The sequence below is a fragment of the Theropithecus gelada genome, chromosome 5 (assembly GCF_003255815.1).
Source record: "Theropithecus gelada isolate Dixy chromosome 5, Tgel_1.0, whole genome shotgun sequence".
NCBI lineage: Eukaryota > Metazoa > Chordata > Mammalia > Primates > Cercopithecidae > Theropithecus > Theropithecus gelada.
The window spans coordinates 65,664,009-65,682,338 of NC_037672.1; the positions used below are offsets into that span (position 1 = coordinate 65,664,009).

General features: G+C 41.1%; 1 protein-coding gene and 1 non-coding gene across 3 annotated transcripts in view; both read left to right on the forward strand.

Moving 5' to 3' along the window:
• CCDC158 (coiled-coil domain containing 158) overlaps positions 1 to 18,330 on the forward strand; it is a 116,574-nt gene that overhangs the window by 48,544 nt on the left and 49,700 nt on the right. For both annotated transcript variants that reach the window (XM_025385902.1, XM_025385901.1), the window contains 6 exons: positions 1,350 to 1,469; positions 3,239 to 3,436; positions 5,435 to 5,917; positions 10,936 to 11,125; positions 15,709 to 15,861; positions 17,767 to 17,879. In XM_025385902.1, coding sequence (XP_025241687.1) covers positions 1,350 to 1,469; positions 3,239 to 3,436; positions 5,435 to 5,917; positions 10,936 to 11,125; positions 15,709 to 15,861; positions 17,767 to 17,879 — 1,257 coding nt within the window. The remainder of the gene's footprint in view (positions 1 to 1,349; positions 1,470 to 3,238; positions 3,437 to 5,434; positions 5,918 to 10,935; positions 11,126 to 15,708; positions 15,862 to 17,766; positions 17,880 to 18,330) is intronic.
• Positions 16,522 to 16,627, forward strand: LOC112625567. Its single transcript, XR_003119655.1, has one exon. It is a non-coding gene; the product is annotated as a U6 spliceosomal RNA (small nuclear RNA).

Consider the following 18,330-nt stretch of genomic DNA (forward strand, 5'->3'; position numbering starts at 1 on the left):
AAAAAAAAAAAAAAAAAGAACTATAGAAATGCTATTAACAGTGATGCATTTTATGGCATGTGTCATAGAAATGCATATTTAAACAGATCAAACAGCTGCCTTGTTGGAATAAAATGCACTTTAACATCCTCTAAAATTGGTACTTTTATTCCCATTTTACATTAATAGTTAAACAAAATGAGGGTTAGAATGGTTAAATAAATTGTCCGACTGTAAATATAAATATATATAAATTCATCCTTTCAAAAAGTAGTGAATATAAAATAATGACAATAGCTAATAACTTGTTACCATTCATTCTTTTATATTCAATGCCTTTTATTATCAAAACTTTGATATTTTGAAGCAAAATAGCTCTTCTAAGTATAATACAGTTTATTTGTGTAGGCTCTGCAGCATGTAATTTATGCCATATCAAGCTTCCTTTTTTTTTTGAAACAGTTTTGCTCTGTCACCCAGGCTGGAGTGCAGGGACACAATCATGGCTCACTGCAGCCTTAACCACCCAGGCTCAAGCAGTCCTGCCACTTTAGCCTCCCAAGTAGCTGGAACCCCAGGTATGCACCACCATGCCCAGCTAATCTTTAAAAAAATGTTTTTTGTGGAGATGGGGTTTCCCTATTTTGCCTAGGTTGGTCTTGAACTCCTGGGCTCGAGGGATCCTCCTGTCTTGGCCTCCCAAAGGATTACAGGCATAGGCCAACCCTCAAGCTTTCTTAAATACCAAATTATAGAACATGTCTTCACAGAAGATAAATCTTGAATAGTATGAAAACAGGAGATGGATGTATTACAGGCAATTCCCAAATTCAACAGTACTAAATATTTCATTTTGTCTAACTTCCCTGGCTAAGTACAGCATAGATTTTCTTTAAAAAAGCAAAAAACCAAAAAAAAAAAAAAAAAAAACTTCAAAAAAAACATCCCAAAACCATTTTTTTTTTTTTTTTTTTGAGATGTAGTTTCACTTTTTCACCCAGGCTGAAGTGCAATGGCATGATCTTGACTCACTGCAACTTCTGCCTCCCGGATTCAAGCAGTTCTCTTGTCTCAGCCTCCCAAGTAGCTGGGATTACAGGTGCCCACCACCACACCTGGCCAATTTTTGTATTTTTAGTAGAGACAGGGTTTTGCCGTGTTGGCCAGGCTGTTCTCAAAATCCTGACCTCAAGTGATCCACCTGCCTCAGCCTCGCAAAGTGCTGGGATTACAGGCGTAAGCCATTGCACCCAGCCTCACAATAAACTTTTATTTTTGTTCTCAAAATAATACCATTTGTTTTCCAAAGTCTGTATTTATTTTATATTACCCACTGTCATAATCAGGCACTGTTCAATTTTTACTTTCAGATAGAAGAGCTGGAAAAGCAGTTAGTCCTTGCCAACTCAGAGCTAACTGAAGCCCGGACAGAGCGTGATCAATTCAGTCAGGAATCTGGAAATTTAGATGATCAACTTCAAAAGTTGTTGGTAAGATTATGCTTTAAAATATGAATAAGATGAATTCTGGCAAGTTTTTCACCAAAATATATCACAAAACTTGTTTCCTTTATAAAATTACCAACTTATAAAATATTTGTGCATACATGCAACAGATTATTTTAGACACAATTCAAGTTTTGCATATAAAATATATTCTGTATACTTAATTTTTTTCTTAAGCAAAGCTATTACAGTATTAGGTGAAGGAGATCTTGACATAGTCATAGTCTTTCAAGTAGATACCATATTCCATTAAATTGAAGTCGTGTCACATGTTCATTTTAAGGCCAAATAACATTCAAAACACATACAAATTGTGTATATAGAAATTTGGAATGGACAGTTAGGTGAAGTTGTTTTAAAAGAAAAGGACAGTATGATGGTGCTCATAATGAAGCAACTCTGTCCTCTGTTGGAGGAACTATAGGATGAGATTTTAGGAAAGGAAATGTTTGGAACCCCCTTTTGTGGTATTAGTGGTATAACAGAATAAATTTCTCAGCTTACCAAACCCCATTCCAGGGAATTGTGCTCTTTGCTATTAAAGCCATCCTTCGCAGGCTGACAAGGGTTAGATGAGCTGAGGTAAGGATAGAACTGAGAGCTGTGTAGAGAAGCTTTTAACCTTGGCATAATTCTTCAGTGCTTTACCTAACATTTGCATGTTTCTCAGTGTTCTCCTATCTAATTTGAAAATCTTGGAGACTGAATGTCTGAAAGATCCTCAAACCTGGCCTCCCTTTTCATTCTTACCGTCACCACCCCTCTTTCAACCCTTCATTACTCATCGCCTGGAGCACGGCAGTCTCCTTATTGATGTTCCCAACTCCAGTTTTTCTCCTCTTCACTCCTTCCTGTAAAGGGCTGCCGCATACATCTCTCTAAAATATAGCTCCAGTGATGTCACTCTTCAACTCAAAATTACTTTCTCTGTAAAATCAGACACCCTCCCTTTCAGTACTGTTCATGATCCATAACCCTGCTAACCTTTCCGATCCTTTCTCTCAACCTGGACCCAGTGCACCATGCAAACACACAGGCCCCTTTCCTGTCCCTTCTTCCTAATCTCTGCATCTTCAGGTCTAACTCAAATACTATCCTGAAGCATTTTGATCCCTTTAGTGAGATTCTGTCTGTTATTCCCTGTCTTTGTCCTTTTAATGAAAAACCACTTCCAGTTACTTATGTCTGTCTTAACTTTCTCTTGGATCATAAGTCATTTGAGCATAGATGGATCTTTGTTTTTACTAGTCTGACTGTAGAGTTTTTGCTCCTGTTCAACACTATGTATTTTTTAAGCAACTGAAAAGGGAGGTAGTTCTATTCACAGCCCAAATGCTACTCCAATTCCAGTACCAGCCACTATTCTGCCATTTCTCCATTACTTATCATTTTTCCTGTATGCTTTTGAGCATTTCTTTGTTATAGGAGCATACTTGATGTGAGGTATAATGTCTTTCTTAGAAAATGCAAGACTTCAAAACAGGACACTTTTAAAATCTACTGTATTTACTTTTCATTGTATATTATTTGAGTTCTAGTCCCTCGAGATAGACTTGTAATGCTAGAAATTTTAAGCAAAATGTTAACTTATTTTTCTTGGAAATAATTGCTCTTAAGCCATTAAAAAGGAATCAGATTCCAAAATCAAAGGTGTCTGAAATCACATAAAAACTCCAAATGTGATATAAACACAATATGTTTTATCTTAATTATTTAATAGCAGGGAGGAAAAAAGCATTCCTCTCTTTTTTTAGGCTGATCTACACAAAAGGGAGAAGGAGCTGAGTCTGGAGAAGGAGCAGAATAAGCGTCTGTGGGACCGAGACACAGGCAACAGCATCACCATTGACCATCTACGGCGGGAACTGGACGACCGGAACATGGAGGTGCAGCGCCTGGAAGCCCTGCTCAAGGCCTTGAAGAGCGAGTGTCAGGGCCAGATGGAGCGGCAGGTCAGTGCCTGCACAGGCTGTGCCATCACCAAACAATCTCTTCTGGGGGAAAAATATATTTTATGTTTAAATAGAACTTTTTATTTTTAACATATATGGACCTAAAATGGCTCCTAAAATAAAGCTATGGATTCTGTGAGCAATTTATGAAAACCTGACACTTATTTATTATTTTATTTTATTTTTTGTTTATTTATTTATTTATTTTTAGATCACACCTCCCTCTGTCACCCAGGCTGGAGTGCAGTGGCGCGATCTCGGCTCACTGCAACCTCCGCCTCCAGGGTTCAAGCGATTCTCCTACCTTAGCCTCCCAAGTAGCTGGGATTACAGGTGCGTGCCACCACGCCCAGCTAATTTTTTGAATTTTTAGTAGAGATGGGGTTTCACCATGTTAGCCAGGATGGTCTTGATCTCCTGACCTCATGGTCTGCCCACCTCAGCCTCCCAAGGTGCTGGGATTACAGGCATGAACCACTGCGCCCAGCCCACATATATGTGTGTGTGTGTGTGTGTGTGTGTGTGTGTGTGTGTGTGTGTATTTTTTTTTTTTTTTTGAGACACAGTCTTACTTTATTGCCCAGGGTGGAGTGCAGTGGCACAATCTCAGCTCACTGCAACCTCTGCCTCCCGGGTTCAAGCAATTCTTCTGCCTCAGCCTCCCAAGTAGCTGGGATTACAGGCATGCACCACCACACCCAGCTAATTTTTGTATTTTTAATAGAGATGGGGTTTCACCATGTTGGCCAGGCTGGTCGTGAACTTCTGACCTCAGGTGATACACCTGCCTTGGCCTCCCAAAGGGCTGGGATTACAGGCATGAGCCACCGTGCTGGGTTTTATATATATATCCACTAATTAAACTAAATGTGTCAAGCTTTATCTCACTTGTACGTTTTGAAAAACTAAACTCCTATCCAATTGCCTTTTCACTTTTACCTAAAACTTGATAACCTAATAATTGCTTATTTCTGCTGCATGGAAGCATCAAATTATTGGGCAGCCTGAGGAGCAACAGGGTTGAAGGTTTCTAACAGATTTTTTTGCTTTATTTTTCTCCCAAAAGAGACTTTGCTCTCTTCCCCTGAGCCTCAGCACTGATTGAGACTGATGAGTGCATTCCATTCCGGTGCACCCACCAATAGCAAAACATGGAAATGCCTTCTTAATAGCAGTGTACTTTCTGTGCTAGGAGTACATGGTTCTAATGCTAGTTACTGCTACAGGGACATAAAAAGCATCCCTTAAAAGTGTAAGCTTCTCAGAATGTGAAAGCAAACCAAGGGACCAGTCTTGCCTTAGACCCAGGCAAAGCCATTAACCTACTCTCTGGCTTAACCTGGGCAAGAAGAAAGATGAAAGGACCAACTAGAAGTCAGAATTTTCAGCTTTTCCAAACAAGGATCAGAGAATATGAATGTGTGTGTGGATAAAAGCCATTATTCATTTTTTTTCCTCAGAGGTAGAATTAAAGGTAAAGTTGGAGGGAAATTAAAAGTAAAGGGGTAGTTACTGTAAATTCTACCACCCTTCCCCCTATTGCCAGGGTTATCTTAATCTAAATCAGTACAGAAAACATCCACAGAGGAAACTTCCCAAGACCACACTCTAGAACACCATCATGGAGGAGCATTATTATTTAATTAAGCCATCTCCACCTTGGTCTAATTAACGTATGTCAGCCTTACATATGTTACAAGAGCTAGAGTTCTGACAGCAAAATGATTGAGTTAATTTAACTAGACATCGTTGGGTACAGTGGCTCATGCCTGAAATCCCAGCACTTTGGGAGGCCGAAGCAGGAGATCACTTGAGGCTGGGAATTTGAGAAGACCAACCTGGGGAACATAGTGAGACCCCCATCTCTTAAAAAAAAAAAAGATCTTACTAAACATTGCCTAATTCATGATTTCATGCTTTTAAGTTAACCTGTATCTCTCGAGGTTGCCTATACCTATCCTCCCAAATCTATGAAATTCTCTTTTCTTTAACAATCAGATGGCAGCAATTCAAGGAAAGAATGAAAGTCTAGAAAAAGTATCTTCCCTGACTGCTCAGCTTGAATCCACCAAAGAGATGCTGCGCAAAGTAGTAGAAGAGTTGACAGCCAAGAAGATGACTCTGGAGAGCTCAGAGAGGACAATATCAGACCTGACCACTTCTCTCCAGGAAAAAGAGAGAGCCATCGAGGCTACCAATGCAGAGATCACAAAGCTCCGCTCCCGGGTGGACTTGAAATTGCAGGAGCTGCAACACTTGAAAAATGAAGGGGATCACCTCAGAAATGTGCAGACAGAATGCGAGGCCCTCAAACTGCAGATGACAGAGAAGGACAAGGTGATCGAGATTCTGCGACAGCAGATTGAGAACATGACGCAGCTGGTGGGCCAGCATGGACGAACTGCTGGAGCTATGCAAGTAGAAAAAGCTCAACTGGAGAAAGAAATTAATGATAGGCGGATGGAACTAAAGGAACTTAAGGTCTGTAGAGTTTTTTTGTGGTTTAACTTCTGAAATATCATTTCTCTTATGACAGGTATGACCTGTACTGGAAAGTGGTTCTTGGTATCTGTGGACACCCTGAAACTGTTGGAAGGTGTTTGTTTCTATGTGTATATGTGTGTTTTTGTGAGAAAGGATAAATACTTTTATCAGATTACAGAAGGAGTGGATGACTCGAAAACGGCTCAAAATCATGGGTACAAGAGAAAAAAGATCAGAAAATCTATTAAGTCTTTCCTGATACCAGTTTGAAGTTTTTTCTCCCTCTTCAGACAGACCTAAATTTGAACCCCGTCTCTCACTGCTTAGTTACGGTGAAACACTGGACTGTGTGCTGAATCTTGGCTTCTATATCTGATAAACAAAACCAAACCAAAAAGTAAACAAAACAAAAAACCCCCAACAACCTGTTGGGTTACTGTGAGGCTTAAATCAGAAAATATATATCAAGGAATGAGCCTATTAATAGTTTCTGGCTATTTAATAATTTAAAATTTAAATAACTTAATAATTTAAAATTTAATAAATATTAGTTTTTTTCCCCTGTTTTGGTCTCCTTCTGAACTTTCTCATACTTTATTTGTACCTGGTAAAACCTGGTTCATATTCTATATTGCCGTATCTGTGTGTGTGTGTGTGTGTCTGTGTGAGTGTGAGTGTGTTTACATAGCAGTGTCTCCTTTTCCCTACAAGATTGTAGACTTCTTCAACCAGGGTGCACAGATATCTTATTAGTCTTTGTACCTCCTGCCCCATATTTTTGTGCCTTGCACCCAGAAAGTGCTCGATAAATATTTATCAAAATTTATCACGATTTTATGTTTTTTAAAAATTGATTTCATAGGATTTATGTCACCTTTATGTCTGACTTGGTGAGTAGTAGGAGACAAATCACATATACTGTAGATGCCTCAATTTCCTGCTTCTAAAAATAGGGCCAGCAATAGATAATTATCCATCTTATGGAAATACACAAGTTCATTGCATTAGAAAAATAGAATTTTCTATTGCTTAAGTTTTTACTTGATTATATACATTTTTTTTTTTGAGATGGAGTCTCACTCTGTCACCCAGGCTGGAGTGCAGTGGCGTGATCTCGGCTCACTGCAAGCTCCGCCTCCTGGGTTCATGCCATTCTCCTGCCTCAGCCTCCCGAGTAGCTGGGACTACAAGCATGTGCCACCACGCCCGGCTAATTTTTTTTTTTTGTATTTTTAGTAGAGATGGGGTTTCACCATGTTAGCCAGGATGGTCTCGATCTCCTGACCTTGTGATCCACCCGCCTCGGCCTCCCAAAGTGCTGGGATTACAGGCGTGAGCCACCGCGCCCGGCGATTATATACATTTTTAAGTGGCCAAACTCACCATGAAAAGGGACATAGAAAGGATTCTCAATGGCCAGTCCTACAATGAAACCCTTAGAATAGGTGTGTTGCAGGGCAGAGCCTATCAGAGGAGAAAGGATGGTTCTACCTTGCTTAGGAAGATCGCTAGTGGATTGCTAGTGTGTTAAGGTTCTAAACAGGAGAATCCCACTCTTATACTCTAAAATTTAAATCAATTTAATCCTCACAAAACTTTGAGGGAGGCACTATTATTGTCCCATTTTACAGCTAAGGAAACTGAGACACAGAGAGTTTAACTTGCTGGAGAGCAGCACTACCTTGTGGTTTGAACCTAGGCAGCCTAAGTAGATGTTACTGTGTGCAGTGGTTCTCAGTGAGAACCGGAATCACCTGGGAAGACTTTTTAAAGCACAGACTGCTGACCTGCTCCCAGAGTTTCTGATTCAGTAGGACTAGCATGGGGTTTGAGATTTGGTGTTTCTGAACAAGTTTCCAGATGATGTGGATACTGCTGGTCCTGAGAGCATCCATCAGGATCTGTGTTAGTGCCTCAAAGGAATGTGGAGCTCATGACTCGAGGGTCAGTGAAAGCTTCAGAGAGAGCTGGGAACCTGAAATGGGCAAAAACTAGGCAAAGAGAAGGAAGGACGGCATTCCAAGCCCGAGGAGAAGCCTAGTCTGTAATTTAGCCTAGAGATGGTGTGGGAGACATTAAAGGTTTAGGGGTAGGAAGGAGGGGGTAACATGAAGAAGGCAGTGTTGGAAGCGGATTAATCTGGCATCAGTATGCAGAAGTGGCTTAGAGAGAGTAAAACTAATTTTCAGTTCCTAAATATGGAGCTGGAGCAGCTTCAGGGAATAATTTCCTAGGTAAGTAGAGTTTCACACAGACACAAAGAACATAAGTTTAAAACTCAAGTCCTAAAGCCACATCCACTTCCTTCTGTGATCTGGTAAGAAAAAAAGGTGGGGGAATTGTAGCCCTAGAAGGTATGGTTTCTCTCCTGGTTTCTGTCACCTCTTCAGAGTGGGTACTGCACACACTGACAGCAGAGAAGCAGAGTGACTTTTATTTCAATAACTGTGGGCCCCAGAGCTAGACCTTTCTTGAAAACAAATAAATAATAAGGCTAAGAAAGGGTGAATTCTATCAGCTGGCCTCAAGAGGTAGAACAGGAGCAGCACTCATCCTGTGTGTGTTGTGATGCCTTAGGTTGTCCCAGGGAAATCCCTCCCCATCCCTTACTGCATGAGGCCAGCTGGATTTAGTGTGACAGTTGCCAGGAGTAGCTAGGCAGAAATCAGATAGCCCAGATTAGGGCCCTTACTTCCCAAACCCATCACAGGCGGGTAGTGAGACAAGCCTGGAGCTCCCCGCCAATCCTTTTTGAACAGCCAGAAGCTTGTCATGTGGCTATATTTCAGATGTATCACTGGTCTCTGCAGTTAAACTGCTGCTATAGCAGTCAAATCGCATCTGTCAGGATACTAAGGCCAGTAGGGGAATAATTTGGAGAAACAATCTGATGACCAAAGAAAGTCATTTTTTTTTTTCAAATGTCACTTATTTGGAAGGATCTAGGTCAGTTCTGTCCACCAGAAATACAGTGTAAGTGACATATATAATTTTAAGTTTTCTAGTAGATACATAAAAAGAAATGTGAAAGTTAGCAGGCACTGTGGCAGTCCATATGCAAAGTGATGGCAATCCAGACCTGGAGGTTGGGCAGGATTTGGTCAACAGCTGGGTATGAGGGGTGAGGGACAGGGAAAGACATGGCGACTTTGTGAGTTCAAACTTAGACTGGCAACATGGTAGTGCCTCTAACAGAGAAGAGTCAGAAAGGACTATAGGGGAAAGCCCTCTGAAGAAGGAATAGGAATGTTTGGGTCAGAGTCTGCAGAAGCATGCCATGCTGGGGGTTTCTGACAGTTGGAAATGCCGAATTAGAGTTGTCATATTCACATTTCCTACTCTATTCAAAGGACCAGATACTTTCACCACCACAAACCACCCCAGTCTAAGCTCCCACCTCTCTTGTTTGGTCTTCCAGTTGCCTTCTCACTGGTCTGCATGCTTCTCCCCCTACCCCCACACCAACCACTGTTTTCCTTCATACTAGAGCCAGAGTTGTATTTTTAAATCGTTACACTACATCACTCTCATACTCAAAACTGTCCAATGACTTCTTGACTCACAATGAATGCTCAAGTTCTTGCATTGCCTCTAAGCAACCTGTTCTTTCCCTTGGTCCCTCTCTGACTTCATCTCCTACTCACCCCAGAGCTCTTCCCAGACTGTCCATGTGGCTTGTCCTTATGCTCCTTGAGCATCTGCTTAGATGTTATGTCATCAGAGAGGCCTTTCCTTGCCAACTGTGGCAGGGTCCCCAAGACTGACCCCAGATTTGATGATTCCCTAGGAGGACTTGCCAGACTCAGCGTATAATCATACACAACCAAGACTGACCCCAGATTTGATGATTCCCTAGGAGAACTCGCCAGACTCAGCATATAATCATACACAAGGCTAGGATTTATTACAGTGAAAGGATACAAAGCAAAATCAGCAAAATGAAAAGGCACATGGGGCAAAATCCAGATAAGGCCAGGCTGAGCTTCCAAGAGCCCTCTACTAGTAGAGTTATGCAGGACATGCTTACTTCCTACTCCACTCCCTGCCCCAGTAAGACACTGTGACAACACCTGTCAAGTGTTGCTAACCAGAGAAGCTCATTAAAGCCTCAGTGCCCGGGTTTTTATATTGGAGATTGGTCCCATAGGCCCCTCTACCTGGTAGGTATCCAGATTCCAGGCTCCCAGAAGGAAAACAGGGGTTCAGCATAAACCACATTGTTTGCACAAACAGTTTAGGCACACTGAGCCACTCTTATTAGGGTGGTGGGAACCCTCCCAAAATCCAAGTTCCCAGATAACAGTCAAGGGCCAACCTCGTAAGCCGGCCTTTCTAAGGAGAGCCCCCAAACTTGCTGTGTGAACTCTTTCTGCACACCAGCTTACCTCGAGTAGCAACCCCTCCCTTGCATTCATTCTGTACCCCTCACCAGCTTTTATTATTATTCTTGCCACTCCTCTTACCTGACATATTAAATATCTGTTTTTCTTCTCTTCTTACTAGAGGAGGCCATGAAGACAAAGCCATTGTTTTGTTTATTGCTATCCAGGGCCAGGACTAGGGTAAGGTAAGTCAGGTGCCCAGGTTGGAGGCCCCTCACCTGGCTGCCTCACTTGCATTACCCTGGTCATAGCCCTGCTTCTATATCTCTTGCATGTAAAATAGTTCCTGCCACAAAGAAGGTTCTTAATATGTATTTTTTGAATGAATAGATAGAATAGGAATAATGAAGGGTTATTTCAAGCAATACTAGGAATTGACATCTAAGGTTAAAAGAAAGTGAAATATTTTTCCCACTTTCTATTGATGCTTTATAATAAAATACAAATTTAGTGTCCTGAGAAGTAATGAAAAGATAATAAATATAGATGGAATACAGATAGAGGGCAGAAAAGGATATTAAGTAGGAGACTGTTGTCAGATTTTAGGACTGTGTTAGCAGATATCAATTATAACTATACATGTACATATTTTTTACTTCTATATCTATCATTTGTATTTATCCATATATTTAGATTTTAAAAGATAAAAAAGATGCAAAGATCCGGGAGCTTGAGGCCAGAGTGAGTGACTTGGAGCTGGAAAAGGTGAAGCTGGTGAATGCAGGCTCTGAGCGACTCCGTGCAGTGAAGGACATCAAACAAGAGAGAGATCAATTATTAAATGAGGTGAAAACAAGTAGGAATGAATTAAACAGTCTTTCAGGTATGTTGCTTCAGTGCAAATCCTACTAAAAAATAAGAGTCTTATCAGTGAAGCCAATGTAGACCCTAGCACAACTGCAAAAGAAGGGTGTCTCACTCACATGACAAACATAAATTGTTATGTTGCCCCCATGAAGTTATTCATAGCATGAAATCTCATAGTTCTCATGAAGAGCTTCCACATCTTACACTTACTGACCTTAACTTTAGTCAGCCCTCAGTATACTGGAAATTCCGTACTGAATTTCCAAGAGAAGTGTAAGGTATCCAGAGTCCAGGCTTCCAAAAGGAAAACAGATGTTCACATAAATCACATTGTTTGCACAGTTTTGTGTTTATGAAAGTGGAAACCTTGAGTCCTTTGAGTCAGATAGCTTGATTAGAGGTTTACTAAGTGACATGTGAAAATAGACATGTGAATTTATTGAAAGGAAAAATCCATGGCCTTACGTTAAACTGTGAAACACTCCAGTTTGTGATTGGTATGTGTATTAGTCCCTTTTTGCATTGCTGTAAAGAACTACCTCAGACTGGGTAATTTATTTCATTTTTTTTTTTTGAGACAGAGTCTCGCTCTGTCGTCCAGGCTGGAGTGCAGTGGTGTGATCTCAGCTCACTGCAAGCTCCGCCTCCTGGGTTCATGCCATTCTCCTGCCTCAGCCTCCTGAGTAACTGAGACAACAGGTGCCCACCACCACCCCTGACTAATTTTTTGTATTTTTAATAGAGATGGGGTTTCACCATGTTAACCAGGATGGTCTCCATCTCCTGACCTCGTGATCCACCTGCCTCGGCCTCCCAAAGTGCTGGGATTACAGGCATGAGCCACTGCACTCAGCCGCCCAGACTGGGTATTTATAAAGAAATGAGGTTTAATTGACTCACAGTTCTGCAGGCTGTACAGGAAGCATGGTTTGGAGGCCTCAGGAAACTTAAAATCATGGAAGATGACGGAGAAGCAAGCACATATTCACATGGCAGCAGGAGAGAGAGAGAGAGAGAGAGAGAGCACACAAAGGGGGAGGTGCTACACACTTTGAAACAACCAGATCACATGAGAACTCACTCACTGTCACAAGAACAGCAAGGGGGTAATCTGCCCCCATGAGCCAGTCACTTTCCACAGGGCCCCTCCTCCAACACTGGGAATTACAGCAGGACATGAGATTTCAGTCGGGACACCGAGCCAAACCATATCATTCTGACCCTGGGCCCTCCCAAATCTCATGTCCTTCTTACATTTCAAAACACAATCACGCCTTCCCAATAGTCCCCCAAAGTCTTCACTCATTCCAGCATTAACTCAAAAGTCCAAGTCCAAAGTCTCATCTGAGACAAGGCAAATCCCTTCTACCTATGAGCCTGTAAAATAAAAAACAAGTTAGTTACTTCCAAGATATATTGAGGGTACCAGTATTGGGTAGATGTTCCTGTTCCAAAAGAGATAAATTGGCCAAAGCAAAGGGGCTACAGGGCCCATGCAAGTCCGAAACCCTACAGGGCAGTCATTAAATTTCTAAGCTTTAAAATAATCTCCTTTGACTCCATGTCTCACATTCAGGGCATGCTCATGTAAGGGGTGGGCTTCCAAAGCCTTGGGCAGCTCTGCCTCTGTGACTCTGCAGGGTACAGACCCCGTGGCTGCTTTCATGGGCTGGCACTGAGTGCCTGTGACTTTTCCAGGCACACAGTGCAAAGCTGTCAGTGGATCTATGGATCTACCATTCTGGGGTGTGGAGGACAGTGGCCCACTTCTCATGGCTCCACTGGGCAGTGCTCCAGTGCAGGCTTTGTGTGGGGGTCCCAACCCCACATTTCCCCTCTGCACTTCCCTAGTGGGGGTTCTCCATGAGGGCTCTGCTCCTGCAGCAGACTTCTGCCTGGACGTCCAGGCATTTACATATATCCTCTGAAATCTAGATGGAGGCTCCCAAGCCTCAACTCTTGCCCTCTGTACACCCACAGCCCCAACACCACATGGAAGCTGCCAAGGCTTGGGGCTTGCACTCTCTGAAACAACAGCCCGAGCTGGGCCTTGGCCCCTGTTAACCACAGTTGGAATTGGAGCAGCTGAAATGCCGGGCACCATGTCCCAAGACTGCATGGAGCAGCAGGGCTCTGGATCTGGCCCACGAAATGATTTTTTCCCTTCTAGGCCTCCAGGCAAGTGATGGGAGTGGCTTCTGAGAAGGTCTCTGAAATGACCTGGAGGCATTTTCCCCATTGTCTTGGCTGTGAACATTTGGCTCCTCTTATGCAAATTTCTGCAGCCTTGAATTTCTCCCCAGAAAATGGATTTTTCTTTTCAACTGCATGGTTGGGCTGCAAATTTTCCAAACTTTTTTGCTCTACTTCCCTTTTAAATATAAGTTCTAGCTTCAGGTTATTTCTTTTTTAATGCAAATGAGCATAGGCTTTTAGGAGCAGCCAGGCCACATCTTGAACACTTTGCTGCTTAGAAATTTCTTCTGCTAGATACCCTAAATCACCTCTCTCAAGTTCAAAGTTCCATAGATTCCTAGAGCAGGGGCACAGTGCTGCCAATCTCTTTGCTAAAGCATAGCAAGAATGATCTTTACTTCAGTTCCCAATAAGTTCCTCATCTCCATCTGAGACTTCTTCAGCCTGGACTTCATTGTTCATATCACTGTCAGCATTTTGGTCACAACAATTTAACAAGTTTCTAGGAAGTTCCAAACTTTCCCACATCTTCCTGTCTTCTTCTGATCTCTCCAAATTGTTACAACCTGTATCTGTTACCCAGTTCCAAAGCTACTTTCACATTTTCAGGTATCTGTAGAGCAGTATCCTACTTCTCTGGTACCAATTTTCTGTATTAGTTCATTTTTTGCATTGCTATAAAGAACTACCTGAGAATGAGTAATTTGTGAAGAAAAGAGGTTTAATTGACTCACAGTTCTGCAGGCTGCACAGGAAGCATGGCTGGTAGGTCTCAGAAAACATAATCATGGTGGAAGGTGAAGGGGAAGCAAGCACATCTTCACATGGTAGCAGTAGAAAGAGAGAGAGAGCGAAGAGGGAGGTGCTACACACTTTCAAACAACCAGATCTCATGAGAACTCACACACTATCACAAGAACAGTAAGGGGGAAATCCTTCCCCATGATCCAATCACCTCCCACAAGGCCTCTCCTCCAACACTGGGAATTGCAATAGGACATGAGATTTGGGTCAGAACACAGAGCCAAACCATATTAGTATGGTATGAAGTATCATGTACTTCATAAAGTCAGAAGTTACTGAGCATTTACTATGTGCAAGACACTGTGATAGAACTTGGAAACCCCACAATGAAGCTCACAGTCTAGTGGGGAGATAAACCTAGATAAACCAGTGTGTGAGGCACAATGAAAGTTATTGAATACAAAGATAGCACAGAGGATACAGAATTTACCTCCTGTAGGGAGTGACGTCTGTACTGGGCTTGAAAGAGGAAAAGGAATTCAGCAGGTGAAAAAGAAGTGCAGGGGACATTCCAGGCAGAGAGAACATTATGGGCAAATGCATGAAGCCATGAAATATCAAAATGTGACCTGAGAAGTATTACTTGGAGCAAAAGTACAAATGAATGAGGGCTAAGAAATAAGGCAGAATAGATAGGTAGAGCTGGGTAATGTGGAGCCCACAAAGGATATTAAGTAGGAGATTTTCTGTCAGATTTTAGATGGACTGTGTTAGTAAGTAAATTAGAGAAAAGAAAGGCAGACCAAGCAGTTAAGGAGGATTTTTGCAGTAGTCGCAGATAAATAGAATGAGGACTTGAACTAAGGCAGCGGCAGTGAGAATGGAAGGAAAGAATTAAGAATATTTTTGGAGGTTAAATCAACAGGTCTTAGTTATTGCAGGGATTAAGTGTAGGTTTCAGGATTTCAGTTTGTGGTATTGGAAAATCAGTCTCAGCAACTGAGAGAGGGAACCAAAAGGAAAGGCAGGCTTGAGGGCTGGAGGATGAGATGTAGTCACTGTGAGGCAGTTGGTTTCAGGTAGCACGAGGACATCTACATGGAGATGTCTGGACAAAGGGAGCTGGAGCTTTGATCCTTTTACATATAAATCTAATCATAGAAGTAGATACATATAAATAAATGTGTGTGTGTGTGCGCGTGTGTGTATTCTAGTATATCAAATGATGAGTTTGTGCCAGGTGTTTTCATAGATACTGGAGATAAGTCAGATAAGACAGATGGCAGCCTCAGGTTATTTATAGTGTCATGGAGATTCATCTACTAGCAGATGGTGGTTAAGTCTACTCTAGTGGACATGGTCATCCAAGAAGAAGGTTTAAGATGAAATAACTGCAAACTAATTACAATGTTTGGGAAAAAACAATGAGTACTAAGTGGGTAAAGGAGGAATAGGATCCACCCAAGCAGATTAAAAAGAAAGAGTCATATCCCTGGAATTGTGTATGTACATCTCATTTCTGTAACAAAGGAAGATGTAATTAAATGAGTTATCTTCCATTTCTAAAATTCTGTGATCATTAATTACAGATAAAATGTACTTAATTAACAATGGGATAGAAAAAAGTAACCATCTGTTATTGATTATCACATTGTATAGAGGAGTATGAAGTCTTAAAAAGGAATTTCCGAAACAAAAGTGAAGAAATGGAAATGACTACAAATAAGCTGAAAATGCAGTTAAAATCTGCACAGTCTGAACTAGAACAGACAAGAAATACATTAAAATCAATGGAAGGATCTGATGGTCATGGTATGCTCTGTTAGATGTAAAATTTTTTCTTCTGTTTTTAATTTAATGGTCTAAATTCGTTAAAACACAAACCCAAATACATTACCTACCACCTCTTCACAGTGCTAAATGATATGAGAAATATACAATAGTAGGTATTGGTGATGGATGTTATGTAGCAGTAGTTAATTGTTTTTAGGGAAATTGCCATGGAGTTAATTTAATCCCTAAGCTATCTGAATCTTTCCTTTCCTGTGGCTATTTCAGTAATTTCTAACAGATCTCAGTATCCATTAATGTCAAGTAATTATTTTTAAGGATATAAATACAAGTTACCAGTAATTTCCATTCAACCCTTTATTTTTCAACATGTACATTATATAAACTGTAGGTCTGTGGCTAGTTGGCAGTTCTTGATTCCTTCACTGTGATAAAAATGAGAAGGAATCCTGGAAACTGAATTGTTAGGTGAGGGGACTCTTCTCACCACCTATACTTATTCCCCTTTTACCTTGCTGCCCATACTAATGCAGAGAGATAAAAAGGTTATCTTCCAGTTCATGTTATTCATATAATTGTTGACATGACCATATTAGCTGACCATAGGAATTAATATTTATCTAATTAAAGTGTACATTTTTCTGTTTCTCAATATTTTTTAATATCAGAAGATTTATTTTTGTGCTCGCTTTGGCAGCACTTATACTAAAATTAGAACAATATAAAGAAGATTACCATAGTCTCTGTGCAAAGACGACCACAAATTCTTGATGTGTTTCATATTTTGTGTGGTTTGGCCCTTTACTGGTTAACACAGATAAACTCGTTGGGTTTGGAGAAGTCGCTCGAGAGGTCTTTTGGGGTCTGCTGCCCCTACTCCCCAGACAGCAACCCTGCCTTACTTTCAGGCATCTTCACAACCACCCCAGGGACATTACAATTATTAAGTTACCTAGAGAACCCTTGTATTCTCATTCAAATTCTTGTTTTTATTTTTTAAATCAACTTTAAATTTAAAAAAACATTTGTTTGAGAAAATTACCTTTCAAGGCCAACCATGATCCACTTAATCAGCCCATAATTCTTCAAAGTGGTGAGCAAATGATGTCAGACTTTTAACCTATTAATAAATCAATATACAGTCCCTGTTTTGACAGTTTAGATAGAAGAACTATATCTTGTTAATGAGAAGTCAGACCTTTCATTCTGATGGCTTGTTTATAATGAATGGTATATTTTCATTTTTCTTTTTAACCTCTAAGTTATAGCCAGACTGGACTCTAAGCTGTGGCATTTTCAGTCCTTTTTCCTCAGCTGACTATAAGAAAAAAAAAATCAGATATGCTTATGCTGGCAGTTTGGCTACTGAGATGGTAGTGAGTTCCAAGCACATGACAACAATCATGAGAATAAAAATTGGAGGGTTTGTGATATCACGGACCCTTTAAAAAGATACACTAGATGTCTCATGCAGTATTTTAAGTATGAGTTTCTGGAAAAATCATTTTAGTAATAAAACAATATATGTTATTCTTTATGTGACACCCCCCATATCTACACACACACACGTATTATATATTATAAATTTCCCTACATGTGTAAGTATGAGTTTAGTCAATGTTATTGTTATTACTGGAAAGGTGGCAACGTATCATGGTCAATGAAATTAATCCCAGTGGCCAAAACCCTGTAAAACATGATTATATGTATGTTTCCCAGCTAAAAATCTCTAGTAGTAGTTAAAAGTTATTATATTCCAATATTATGAAAACCGAAGACATTTGTCCATGATCTTTTCCTTGAAATTGCCCAGATAACTTGGAGGATCTTACTTGTCACCTTCTCATAAAGTTTAACCATCAAATTACCATAGTCTCTCAAACTTAAGAACCTAAGGCATAGTTTGCCTCTTTTTTTTTTTTCCAGCTATGAAAGTGGCAATGGGGATGCAAAAGCAAATCACAGCCAAAAGAGGTCAGATAGATGCCCTTCAGAGCAAGATACAGTTTTTGGAAGAGGCAATGACAAATGCAAATAAGGTGGGTCGCTGTCCTCAGAATGGGGAAACCAACATGTTCACTCACGGACAGACCACAAGGCAGAATAAGATGAAGCAGAGATGCAAAGTGCAAGGGGAAGAGGAAAGCTTATTTCTAGGTGAGAGAACAAGGGAAAAGTTCCTAGAAAAGCATTTGAGCAGAATGATGAAAGACAGCTACTATTTTAAACATGGGGGGGGGGGGCGCGCCCAAGATGGCCAAATAGGAACAGCTCCAGCCTCCAGCTCCCAGCGTGAGCGACACAGAAGACGGGTGATTTCTGCATTTTCAACTGAGGTACTGGGTTCATCTCACTGGGGCATGTCAGACAGTTGGTGCTGGTCCGCGGGTGCAGCCTGACCAGCAAGAGCTGAAGCAGGGCAAGGCATCACCTCACCTGGGAAGCACAAGGGGGAAAGGAATTCCTTTTCCTAGCAAAAGGAAAGTGAGA